We start from the raw sequence: 13,344 nt of genomic DNA, 5'->3' as shown, positions 1-13,344 counted from the left end.
GATATCAGAAAATATTTTAGAAATTAAGACAGTGAGAATGAAATAAATTCTTATTTTGTCTCATTCTAGACAATCCTTTGAACAATGAAAATTCTAGAGCCCATTCCTCTGTGATTGCAACAAGCAAGCTATCAGTAAAACCCTCCATCTTTCACAAAGATGCTGCTACATTAGAACCCCCAACTTCTGCTAAGATTACCTTTCAGTGTAAACACACAAGTGCCCTTTCTTCTCATGTTTTGAACAAGGAGGATTTAATTGAAGACCTTTCACAGCCAAGCAACATAGAAAAAGGCCTAGATAATTCAGTCACTTCTTTTACAAATGAAAGCACTTACTCTGTGAAATACCCTGGATCATTAAACAGTACTGTCCATTTAGAAAATTCTCAGAAAGAGAGTGGTAAGAAAGATATTCTCCCAGTATCTTCCTGTGAAAGTAGTATTTTTGATTATGAAGAAGATATTCCATCTGTTACAAGACAAGTACCAAGTAGAAAGTATACAAACACTAGAAAAATTGAAAAGGATGCACCTTTTATGCATGTGAACCGCCATACCAGCGAGAATACATTGGGCAAAAACTCTTTCAACTTTTCTGACTTAAGTCACTCAAAAAATAAATTATGTTCTGAAGGAAATGAAAAAGGAAACAACACAGCTCTGAATAGTTTATTCCCTTCATCATTAACTGAAAATTGTGAATTGCTGTCATGCTCAGGGGAGAATAGAACTGTGGTGCACTCTCTTGACAGCATTGCTGATGAGAGTGGATTAAATAAACTTAAAATCAGATATGAAGAATTTCAAGAACATAAAACAGAAAAGCCAAGTCTCAGCCAGCAAGCAGCACATTATATGTTTTTTCCCAGTGTTGTTCTTTCTAATTGTCTCTCTAGACCACAGAAACTATCTCCTGTCACATATAAACTACAACCTGGCAATAAACCATCCCGATTAAAATTGAATAAAAAGAAACTTGTCGGTCATCAGGAGAATTCTACCAAATGTAGTGAGATTGGATCCACAAAAGATGGTTGTATACAAAATAATCCTTATAATAGTAGTTCTGGGAAGGATAACATATTGGCCAATGATTTAATTAAAGCTACCCGTGGAGCTTTTGAAAATAAAGCACCTACAGACAGTTTTATAGACTGTCATTTTGGAGATGGATCCTTAGAAAATGAACAGTCCTTTGGACTATATGGAAACAAATACACACTTAGAGCCAAACGCAAAGTAAATTATGAAACTGAAGATAGTGAGTCAAGTTTTGTAACACACAACTCAAAAATTAGCCTACCTCATACCATGGAAATTGGTGAAAGTTTAGATAGAACTCTCAAATCTCGAAAAAGAAGAAAAATGTCTAAAAAGCTGCCCCCTGTCATCATAAAGTATATTATTATTAATAGATTTAGAGGGAGAAAAAATATGCTTGTGAAGCTAGGAAAAATAGACTCTAAAGAAAAACAAGTAATATTAACAGAGGAAAAAATGGAACTGTATAAGAAGCTTGCACCTTTGAAGGATTTTTGGCCAAAAGTTCCTGACTCCCCTGCAACCAAATATCCCATTTATCCACTCACACCAAAGAAAAGTCACAGAAGAAAGTCAAAACATAAGTCTGCTAAGAAAAAAACTGGTAAGCAACAAAGGACAGAAAGTGAAAATATTAAAAGAACTTTGTCTTTCAGGAAAAAGCGGTCACATACTATACTTTCTCCTCCCTCACCATCTTACAATGCTGAAACCGAAGACTGTGACTTGCATTACAGTGATGTTATGTCTAAACTAGGTTTTCTTTCTGAGAGAAGCACAAGTCCTATAAATTCTTCTCCACCTCGCTGCTGGTCTCCCACAGATCCAAGAGCTGAAGAAATGATGGCTGCTGCAGAAAAAGAAGCAATGCTTTTTAAGGGTTCTAATGCATATAATAATAAGACTGTTAATTCTCGTGCAGGAAAAAACAGTCGAGCAAGAGCACAGGTTAAGAAATCAAAAGCAAAGCTTGTTAATCCTTCTGTTACTAAGAAAAGGAACAAACGAAATCAGACAAATAAACTAGTAGATGATGGAAAAAAGAAACCAAGAGCAAAACAGAAACAAAAAACAAACGAAAAAGGTACATCAAGAAAGCACATAACACTTAAGGATGAAAAGATCAGATCTCAGCCTGGTTCTGAAGTTAAGTTTGTGCTAAAACACCAGAATACATCTGAGCTCACAAATAGTTCTGGAGACTCTCAAGTACTTTTGAAACAGAAAGAGGTATCACTAATAGGTTCTATTATAGATCATCCCCTTTCTCCTCCCCAACCGACTGGAATCAGTGCACAACAGAAGATATCTAGCTGCTTTTCTTCTTTCTTAGAGAACAAGAAGTCTACAGATGTCCAAACATTCCCCAGTTCACGAGATGATTTGCACTCACCAGTTTGTAGTTCTATAGGACCTGGAATCTCAAAAATTAATATTCAGAGGTCTCATAATCAAAGTGCTATGTTTACTCTAAAGGAATCAGCCTTGATTCAAAAAAATATATTTGACCTTTCCAATCATTTGTCTCAGGTAGCACAGAGTACACAGATACCTTCAGGTATAATGTCTCCAAAGACAGAAGAAAATACAAATATACAAAAAAACTATTTGTCATCTTTTGGAAAGTTAAATGAATATCGTAATTCCCTAGAATCAAAACCAGACCAGGTCTATGCCCCTAATTTTTTGCATTGCAAAGACAGTCAGCAGCAGATCCTGTGTATGGCAGAACAATCAAAGCACAGTGAAACTTGTTCTCCAGGAAATATGGCTTCAGAGGAAAGCCAAATGCCTACTAATTGCTTTGTAACTTCCTTGAGAAGTCCGATCAAACAAATAGCATGGGAGCAGAAACAAAGGGGCTTTATTTTAGACATGTCAAATTTTAAACCTGAAAGGGTAAAACAAAGGTCACTGTCAGAAGCAATTTCACAAACCAAAGCACTTTCTCAATGTAAAAGTCAAAATGTTTCAGCACCTTCAGCATTTGGTGAAGGTCAGTCTGGACTGGCAGTTTTAAAAGAATTGTTACAAAAAAGACAGCAGAAAGCACAAAATGCAAATACTACACAGGACCCATTACCTGTTAAACATCAACCAAACAAAAATATGTCTGGTTCCCTTGAACAAAACAAAGTAAATAAACGGACACGATCAGTAACATCTCCAAGAAAACCTCGAACTCCCAGGAGTACAAAACCTAAAGAAAAAACTCCCAGACTTCTAAAAGTCGACTCTCTAAACTTACAAAACTGTGGCCAATTGGATAATTCCGTATCAGATGACAGTCCTATCTTTTTTTCAGATCCAGGTTTTGAAAGTTGCTACTCCCTTGAAGACAGCTTGTCTCCTGAACATAATTATAATTTTGATATTAACACAATAGGTCAGACTGGATTCTGTAGCTTTTATTCCGGAAGTCAGTTTGTCCCAGCTGATCAGAATTTGCCTCAGAAATTTCTGAGTGATGCAGTTCAAGATCTTTTTCCAGGACAAGCTATAGAAAAAAGTGAGTTTTTAAATCATGACAACCAGAAGTGTGATGACGACAAGCATCATGCCTCGGACTCAACCTCATGGATTAGGTCTGGTACTTTAAGTCCTGAACTTTTTGAGAAATCACCCGTAGATAGCAATGAAAATCATCGCCACAACCAGTGGAAAAACAGCTTTCATCCTCTAACAACTCGGGCTAATTCAATAATGGAGTCTTTCTGTGTACAGAAAGCAGAAGACTGTCTAAATGAAAAATCTAGATTGAATAGAAGTTCAGTAAGCAAAGAAGTTTTTCTTAGCCTCCCACAACCAAGCAATTCAGACTGGATTCAAGGACATACTAGAAAAGAAATTAGACAGTCTCTTGATTCAGTTAATACCTCTTTCACTACAATATTATCCTCCCCTGATGGTGAACTAATGGATGCAGCCTCTGAAGATTTAGAATTGTATGTTTCAAGAAACAATGAAATGTTAACACCAACACCTGATAGTTCACCAAGGTCTACCAGTTCTCTCTTACAATCTAAAAATGGTACTTTCACCCCTCGAACTGCTCACATTTTGAAACCACTTATGTCCCCACCAAGTAGAGAAGAAATTGTTGCCACTTTGTTGGATCATGACCTTTCAGAAACTATTTACCAGGAACCATTTTGCAGTAATCCTTCTGATGTACCAGAAAAGCCCAGGTAATCAGAATTTCTTCCTCCTTGGATCACTTTGAATAATTATTACTGGTTGCTAGTTTTCTGTCTCTGATACTGTATTAATAAGAATCATTTTGGAAATCAGTCATACACTTATTTTTGAAATTCGCAAACTAATTCAATGTTGCACCTTGAAAATATATTTAAGTTGATTCAACTATATTTAACACTGTCTCCTTTAAGGAGGGTCACCATGATATGATGCAAAATTTTAAAAATATGTCATAATACTTTAAAAGTATTACAATGATCTTTGTTTTTCCTATTTCCGGGAATTGAACCCAAGTGAGTACTCTGTCACACAGGTAGACCTGACAATGATCATTTTTATTTAATTTAGTTGTTATTTTGGGTATGAGGAGTTGAGCCCAGGGTTACTTTGCCATTGAGATTTATTCTCAGCCCTTTTTAAGTCAGGGTCTCACTATTTGCTGAGGCTGGCTTTGAACTTGGCAATCCCAACTACCTCAGCCTCCCAAGCTGCTGGGACTTCAGGAATGCACCACCACACCTGGCTTAAATGGTATTTTTTTTTTATGTTAAACTTTTGTACTTTTAAAAAATAAACTCATTTTTTAGAAAGTTTTTGGAAATGATTATTAGCTTTCCATCACTGTTTATAACAAATATCTGAGATAATCAAGTTATAAAGAGAAAAAAGATTATTTTGGCTTACAGTTTTAGAGGTTTCAGTTTGTGAGTGATTGATCCTATTACTTTGGGCCCATGGCTAGAAGGTGTATTATGGTGGTAGGACATGGCAGAGCAGAATTGCTCCCCTCATGACCAGGAAGGGAAAGAGGAATAAACTGTGACCCCATAATCCCCTTCATGAGTACAACCCCCAGTAACCTAAAGACCTCCCACTAAGTCCCACTTATTAAAGTTTTCACCACCTCCCAATGTTGCCAAGCTCTTTGATATATATGAAGATCCAAAGCATAGAAATGAATATACATATTGTTGCATAAGTACTCATATTTAATATACATATTATTACATAAGTACTCTTATGATAATTAAAGATTATTTTAAATTGTATCTGTTATAAACCATTTCCTTTTCAGTGGTTCCAGTATCTTCAGTCTTATTGTTAGTTTATACAATTACAAGTATAGATGGGCTTTGGTTCCCCTTATCTCTTTCTTTTAAGACTTCTCAGGGAAGTGATAAACAAAAAGGCATATATAACTAATAGCAAAATAGAATAACCATGCTTGTTATTTATCAGTGATTGAGGATTTATCCTCTAACACCTTCATCACTAGGTTAGGGAATATCTGATAAGAGCTAAACTGGAGAAAGTGACTTAATCCAGGAGGTTTAAATGATGGTTCTTGTTCCTGCTTCAGTAGTTATCCTTACCCATTTGCAGAGAGGCAGTTCATTTCATCCATCTAGTCAGCAATAGAGGAAAATGGTGAAGATGGCTAAAGCAGGCCCTGCTTAGTTTAAATGATAAAAATAGTTATGAAGAGCCAAATAAGGCAGAGACCATACTGCATATATGCACTGACCTTTAGCACTACCATGTTTCTAACCTTAGTTACACACACAGAAACATATACACACAGCATGTACTCATATCATTATGTATTTTTCCAAACCCAAAGAAAAGATATATAAGGACAAGAATGAATTCAAATGTAAAGTATGGAGTTTGGTTGTTTTGGTGTGTCAATGTAGGTTCATCAGTAGCAATACTTGTACTACTCTGATAATAGAGGAAGCTATGTACATGTGTGCGTTCAGGGGCAATATGGAAAATCTCTGCATGCTTCTTTCAATTTTGCTATGATTGAAATAAACCACTATAAAATTACTTCATAAGGTCTTTTTTTAAAAATTTTACACAGTGAATGCCAGCAAATAAATAAACAATAATTCCTGTAGGGTTCCATTTAAGAAAGGGTTGAAGGCTGGAGATGTGGTTCACTTGTGGAGAGCCTTGCCTATCACTTGTGAAGCCCTTGGCTTCAATCTCTAGCACCACAAAAATTCTTTTAGAAAACTTAAGTAGGCAGTCAGTAATATTAAGAAGTTTCCTTCCCTCCTGATGATTTGAAGTATAAAACAGAAATTTTCCCTTTCTTCCCAACAGTTTTATTTAGTACCCACATGGTACTTGCTCTATTTCACTGCTAGAAATTAATTTATGTTCACATTAATTTATGTTCCTTAGACATAAGATTCCATTATTTGGGAACTTTGACTTGATTAATAGTAATTACGGTATATTTTCAGTTAAACTATTTTTTCTATCTTAGCCATATATGGTATTTTAATTTTTAGTTAACAAACTTTATATTGCCATTAGAAACTTGTCCTCTAGCTAAAATAAAAGAATAGTAACCACTATTTTTGAGAAATAGTATTTTAAATAAAAATCTATATATTCAATATAAAAAATGTAGAAAGTATAAAAGAAGTCATCCCATTTCTCTGCCTAGCATTAGCCACTGTAATATTTTTAATGTACTTTCTTCCTTTTTTCAAATGTTGTTTTTAATTTGTTTTGTTTTATGAAATGTGCTCTTACTGTAGTCACAGTCCAAACTTAATACTTATATTTTTAAATTTATGAGTTTCTTAAAGCATCAATTTGAATTTCTTGAAATATCCTTTAATGACTGCTTAATAGTCTATCATATATATAGTATTGGACAGAAAGGTTATTTCCTTTTTTTCCCCAACATATATGAACTGTGATTAGTATCTTTTTCTTAAGTGTTTCTTGTATTCTTGAGTTTTTCCATATAGTCCTAGAAGTAGATTGCTGAAAACTTTAAGACTCTTGATATATATTGTGAAATTTTTACCATGCTGCTGAAAATATAAAAGAAAGCAAACTCACCACACCTTGCCAATGCTTCTTATTCTTTACTTCATTTTTACCTCTGTGTCAGTATTAGCATTGGGTATGGCCACATGGTATGTGCAATAGCAATAATTATGTTTTCTAATTTTTCACATAAGTGGAGAGAAAGTGCAGGGGAGGTGCTAAATGCTGGTTACAGAGTTGATTAGTAGAAGCCAAAGTCTTTATAAAAGGGACAGAGAACTTTATAAAAGAACAAATAACCCCAGTGTTCCTCCTTCAGCTTTAAATCAGAAAACATGAATTCAGTTAATTAAATTTTATCTAGCGACCATGACTTTTGGGGAATCATGCTTAATTAAGAACTATCTTCATATCCATAAAAAAAGTTATCATGAGGAAGAAAGACTAGACTTACATTATGTTGCTATAGTAAGCACAAATAGTATCAGTATATTACAGAAAAATAGGTTTCTCTTAATACTTTTAACAGAAATAAACTAGGCTGTCTTTTAATTACTATTTCTCCATATATACATATATTAGTAGCATTTAAGCTATGTATTTTATAGACCTTGTCAAGTCTTTGTTTTTGTTTGTTTGGTACTGGGAATGGAACCCAGGGGCACTTTACCACTGAGCTACATCCCCAGTTCTCCTTATTTATGATTATTTTTTTTCCTGAGACAGGGTTTTGCTAAGTTGCTTAGGGCCTCACTAAGTTGTTGAGGTGGGCTTCAATCTTGCAATCCTCCTGCCTCAGCCTCCTGATTTGCTGGGATTACAGGTGTGCACCACCACTCCCAGCTTGGGCCCTGCCTACTGTTTTTTTGTTTTTTGAGTACTAGGGATTGAACTGAGGGGAACTTAACCACTGAGCTACAATACCCAGCCCTGTTTTGTATTTTATTTAAAGACAGGGTCTCACTGAGTTGCTTAGCACCTTGCTTTTGCTGAGGCTGACTTTGAACTCAGTGATCCTCCTACTTCAGCCTCCTGAGCCACTGGGATTACAGGCATGTGCCACCGCACCCATCACTGCCAATTTTTAAGATCTTATGTTAGTGTTGATTCTTGAAATTTAAAAGAAGAAAGAATTACAGTAACTTACCTCAATTTGTGTATGATTGGGTGCATATGTGTGTACATGTGTGCACAAGGGGTTGAACTCAGGACTTCACACATGCTAAGTGCACACTTTACCAATGAGCTCTAGCATGTGATTTTACAATCTCTAGCATGTGATTTTATTTTTTAATGATTTAAAGAATTTGAGGGGAACTAAGATGTGTTTGAATTTACTGGTTTTGCTGAACTATCATAGGTATTAGAGAATATAGAAGGAGGCAAGGCTATAAATAAAATTCAAGAGATATAGAGTCTAAATGATAAATGACTCCATCACTGTCCATGCATAGTGACATTGAAAAGTTACTTAAGATTAGTAGAAGTCAGGAATCTGATGAATTTGTGTCATCTCCTTAAAGGAAAAAAGGTTTCATGGGGCACTAAAACAAAATAAAATATACTTTCTCTCTTTTTTATTAATAATACTTTCCAAAGGAAATTAATTTGCTAGTCATATACTTGTCAGGAAAAGTGTATTGAAACTAAATATAGTGTGTTCCTTCTTAAAAAGTGGGGGATGGTTGAGTGGGAAGAAAGAAATCGGCGTGTTTAAGACTCCAAAAACAGCTTTATATTTTTCAGAAAATTAAATATTTTGATAAATTATTTTTGAAACAGAACTTTTTTTTCTAAAATATGTTGTTTATAGGGAGATTGGTGGACGGCTCCTCATGGTAGAAACTCGACTTCCAAATGATTTGGCTGAGTTTGAGGGAGACTTTTCCTTAGAAGGACTTCGTCTGTGGAAAACAGCATTCTCAGCAATGACTCAGAATCCAAGACCAGGGTCACCCCTTCGTAATGGCCAAGCAGTTGTCAATAAAGGGTTCAATAATAACCATAAAATGGTTGAAGATAAAAAAATTGTGATTATGCCTTGCAAATGTGCCCCAAGTCGACAGCTGGTTCAAGCCTGGCTTCAAGCCAAAGAAGAATATGAACGTTCTAAGAAGCTGCCTAAAACTGAGCCAACTGGAGTCGTAAAATCTGTTGAGAACTTCAGCCCATTAGTTAACCCAGATGACAAACCTGTAGTGTCTCCACAACTGGATGCAAGTGCACATATACATCCCACTATAGTACATACTAAGGAAGATATTGATAACTCTCGGATTGCTTTACAAGCACCAACCACAGGATGCAGTCGAACTGCAAGTGGAAGTCAGATACTGCAACCTATTGCCTCTGCAAGTAATCCTGAGAAAGATGAAGATGATGATAACCATTATATTAGTTTTAGCTCTCCTGATTCCCCAGTAATTCCCCCTTGGCAAGAAGGAACACCCACAGATTCCAAAGCATTAAATGGAAATGACAGACCTTCAACACCAGTAGATGAGCTACGTTCCCTGGATGTTGAAAACTTTATAAAGCCAATAAAAGATAGTACACAGAAAAGCCCCTGCAGTGAGTCCCAGGAGCCTCTGGCAATCTCTCCGATTAATGCTAGGGCAAGAACTGGGAAATGTGACTTACTTTGCCTTCATAGTACACCAGTTACACAGAGAAAACATCTGGAAAGGCTTCCTGAGGCCACTTGTTTTAGCCCTTTATCAACAGGTAAGTGTATAAATAATGGAAAGGCTAAAAAGTGATTTCATAGTTAGAAATGAAGATAACATTAGACCTTGGTATAATGAAAGTCAGCTGTTTGAATGAAATTGTAGCTTGGCAAATAGATTATTATATCTTATAATCATTATATTTAAACTTTTTCATGTTTTTACTGTGAAATTACTTCTATCTGCTTCCATCCTGTCTTCTTACCGTCTAGATGAATTATGGAGCCCTCTTAGAAACTGTACCTTCTTTTTAACTTGATCTCCCCCCGCCTTTTAACATATACATAAATCTCTTCCACCTTTTAGAATAGAAATAAATCCAAAAATTTTTCTTGACCTTATATCTTCAACCAGCTTCTTCTCTTTCTCTTCCTCTTCAAAGCCAAATTTCTTAGGATTTCTCTTAATTTGACAGCCCCATTTATTTGCTTGCTGTTCATTCACCCTAAACTTTATTTGTGCTCCTATCATTCTTTTATTACAGCTTTTTGTCAAGATTCTTAATAAGTTCTTACATCTGACACCAATGGATTTATTTCAGTCTTTTTATCACATACCTTTCAAAATAAGCATTGTCACATTGATCTTCCTTATTGGACCTTCTTCTCCTGTTGGCTATCCTCCTACTTCTGTTTCTTTCTACTGGCTTTCCTTTGAAACTTATTTCCTTATTCTCAGTTATTATTTAAATGTTTTCGGCAGACATAACATCTTTGTTTCTATGTGGTGCTGAGGATCGAACCCGGGCCGTGTGCATGCCAGGCGAGCGCGCTACCGCTTGAGCCACATCCCCAGCCCAAATGTTAAAAATCTATTAAGGTTTGACCTTCAGCCTTCTTTATATTTTTTTTCTAAATGATCTAATTCCTGTTCACAGAATTAACATAGGTAACTCACAAATTTATATTTCCAGTTCAGAGCTCTCTTTTAAGCCCCACAATACTATGTTCAGCTGCCTAATTGGCATTTCATTTGAATGCGCAAAGGCACTACAAGATCAATATTTTTAAAGTTAATTCATAGTCTCACTGCGCACATTTACCACCACTTCCCTAACCCCCTTATAAACACATATACGTGCCCACACATAGAAATCCATATTGTCTTCTTTCAGTTCTCTTTATCTCTTCTTCTTTCAGTTCTCTTTATCTCAATTAATAGTACTGCTATCTCTAGTAAACTACACTACTCAGAAACACTTTTATTTGTAGCACCCACCTGACTCCCTAAATATTCACCCTGTGGTGTCCAATCCATCTGTCACTTACTTAACTCCTAAATAACTCAAATTGATCTACTTACGAATTGTCATTATCTCTTTCCTGGGCTTCTTGCCTTCTTGCCCACCCTTACAATCTCTAGTTTTTTTGCCCAGTAATTTGGAAAAATGCCTAATCCACTTCTAGTTAATTATTGCTCTTAAGATTTTTAGCTCAAAGATGCCTTACTTACCTTTACCAGAAAAAAATTCCCAATTATGTTCCCCTTTGTTGTATTTATCCCAGTTATGTAGTGGTTTCTCCTTACCCACAGGTTTACTTTCAGCAGTTTCAGTTATCAACAACTGTGGTCCAAAAATATTAAATATAAAGTTATATAAATAAGCAATTTATAAGTTGTATGATTCTGAGTAGTATCTTTTTCAGGATGTGAATCATCCCTTTACTTAGCACATTCGTGCTCTATATGCTGCCCTCTCTAGTCACTTAGTAGCTATCTTAGTTATCAGCTGTTGCAGAGTAGCAGTTTTTATGATCAGGTAATCCTTACTTTACTTAATAATGGCCCCAAGAGCAAGAACAGCAATGCTGGGAATGCAAATATGCCATAAAGTACTTCCTTGAAGGAAGAAGGTAAAGGTATAAGAGGTTATTTTGAGAAAGAGACCACATTCATTGACCTTTCATCATAGTATATTGTTATAATTGTTCTACTTTATTATTACCTATCTCTTACTGTACTGATTCATAAATAAAACTTTGTTGTAGTTTTGTATGTATTGGAAATGATATAGAGTTCAGTACTATTGGTAGTTTTGAACCTCCACAGGGTTCTTAGAATATATCCTCTACACATAAAGAAGACTACTTTAATTTCACTTTGCTATCTGTATGGTGAATTTCTGATTCTCTCCAGATCCCATGAAAGCAAGAAATATGTCTTTTCATCATAAATACTTGATAAATAAGTGATTAATTGATTCCCAAGAGTAATGACTAAGATTTTAAAAACCTCAATAAATAAAACCTAAGTGTATGTAAAAATGCAAAATTTTAAAGTTATTTTGGAGGGCATCAGAGATTTGAATTAGTTTCATTTTAAAATTATTAAATCTTTGGGGGGAATTTATAGGACAGTACTCAAAATGGTAACTAAATATTTGGAACAACAAAAGTTTTTTAAAAAACAGAAGCAGGTAATTTCAATGTTCAAGTTAAAAATGAAATTTCTTTCTACAGAACCAAAAACCCAGAAGTTGAGTAATAAGAAAGGAAGTAATACTGACACTCTTAGAAGAGTACTCTTAACAACACAAGTGAAGGTAACTATACTAACATATTTACAGATCAGTGGAAGATCCAGACTTATTTTTAGATTTCAGTTAGATAATTAATAATTTCATGTCTCAATTAAAGATTTTTATTACTTATATTTTTGCATCATTATTTACGTATCTTTGAGACAACAAGAAATTGCCTATTTTTTAGTTTATTTTTTGTTGTTGGGATCTAAAAGATTCTTATATGTAAATACACGTATTACAGAGAAAGTGAATATGATAGCCAAAATGTGGATTATGAGGATACAAATACATTAACTGATTACTGGCAAAATCAGAACAATCCATGACAACAGAGCTCAAGTAAGTGATTTTTGATCCCACCAAAAATATATCCTTTTTCTTGGTTTATTACTTTTTTCTCAAATATAACTTAATTTTTAAAATTTATTTCACTAAATAGCAAAGGAAAACAACATTATTTACTACTGAAACTAAAAAGTTAAAACTGTCTTTATTCAGTTACTAAAAATATAGTAACCTAGAAGTATATGGTTATGTGAAAAAAAGCATACATTAGATATATATACTTGGAAATACATGATGAAAATCACTTCTGTGGTGGCCACTTATAAATATTATTAACTACATAAAATATACTTTAGTATTTATATCCTGAAGTCATACTTGTTAAACATTTATTTATAAAATTATTAAATTATAAACTATATATATTAAAAACAAATACCTGTGAGTTGTAAACATAAATCAACATTTGGGGGGAAATGGTTAATGGATTTAGAAACCAGGAAAAATATTTTACAAAATAAAAAGATGCAAAGATGTTATTTTTTCTACGTACTTGAAGATCATTTACAATATTTTTTGTATTACTACAATACTACATGTATCAGAATTTCGAATCTTTCACAAACTTTAGCTAGTGTAGTTGTAAATAAACTACTTACTTGTCTTACTTTCAGGAAAGCAAATAAATAAATTAATAAATAAATATCCATGTGGTATAAATGTTTTAGCTGTCTACAAAACTGTTATTTCAGTGTTTGGGGCTTGTAAACTCAAAGAT

The 13,344-nt window shown here is 34.4% G+C and overlaps 1 protein-coding gene across 4 annotated transcripts in view; it reads left to right on the top strand.

Annotated features, from left to right (window-relative positions):
- Positions 1–13,344, top strand: part of Rev3l (REV3 like, DNA directed polymerase zeta catalytic subunit) — a 184,880-nt gene that overhangs the window by 105,911 nt on the left and 65,625 nt on the right. For all 4 annotated transcript variants that reach the window (XR_009225459.1, XM_046429923.2, XM_046429925.2 and 1 more), the window contains exons 13-15: positions 70–4,231; positions 8,845–9,755; positions 12,217–12,299. Coding sequence is in view for 3 of the 4 variants with exons in the window: in XM_046429923.2 (XP_046285879.1) it covers positions 70–4,231; positions 8,845–9,755; positions 12,217–12,299 (5,156 nt within the window). In the remaining variant the exon portion in view is untranslated. The remainder of the gene's footprint in view (positions 1–69; positions 4,232–8,844; positions 9,756–12,216; positions 12,300–13,344) is intronic.

The sequence above is a fragment of the Marmota monax genome, unplaced genomic scaffold, assembly GCF_021218885.2.
Source record: "Marmota monax isolate L192 unplaced genomic scaffold, Marmota_monax_Labrador192_F-V1.1 WCK01_AAM20220418_F8-fsc00276, whole genome shotgun sequence".
Classification (NCBI taxonomy): domain Eukaryota; kingdom Metazoa; phylum Chordata; class Mammalia; order Rodentia; family Sciuridae; genus Marmota; species Marmota monax.
Note: the sequence above shows the minus strand (reverse complement) of the source record. Positions and strands in the feature narration are given on the sequence as shown.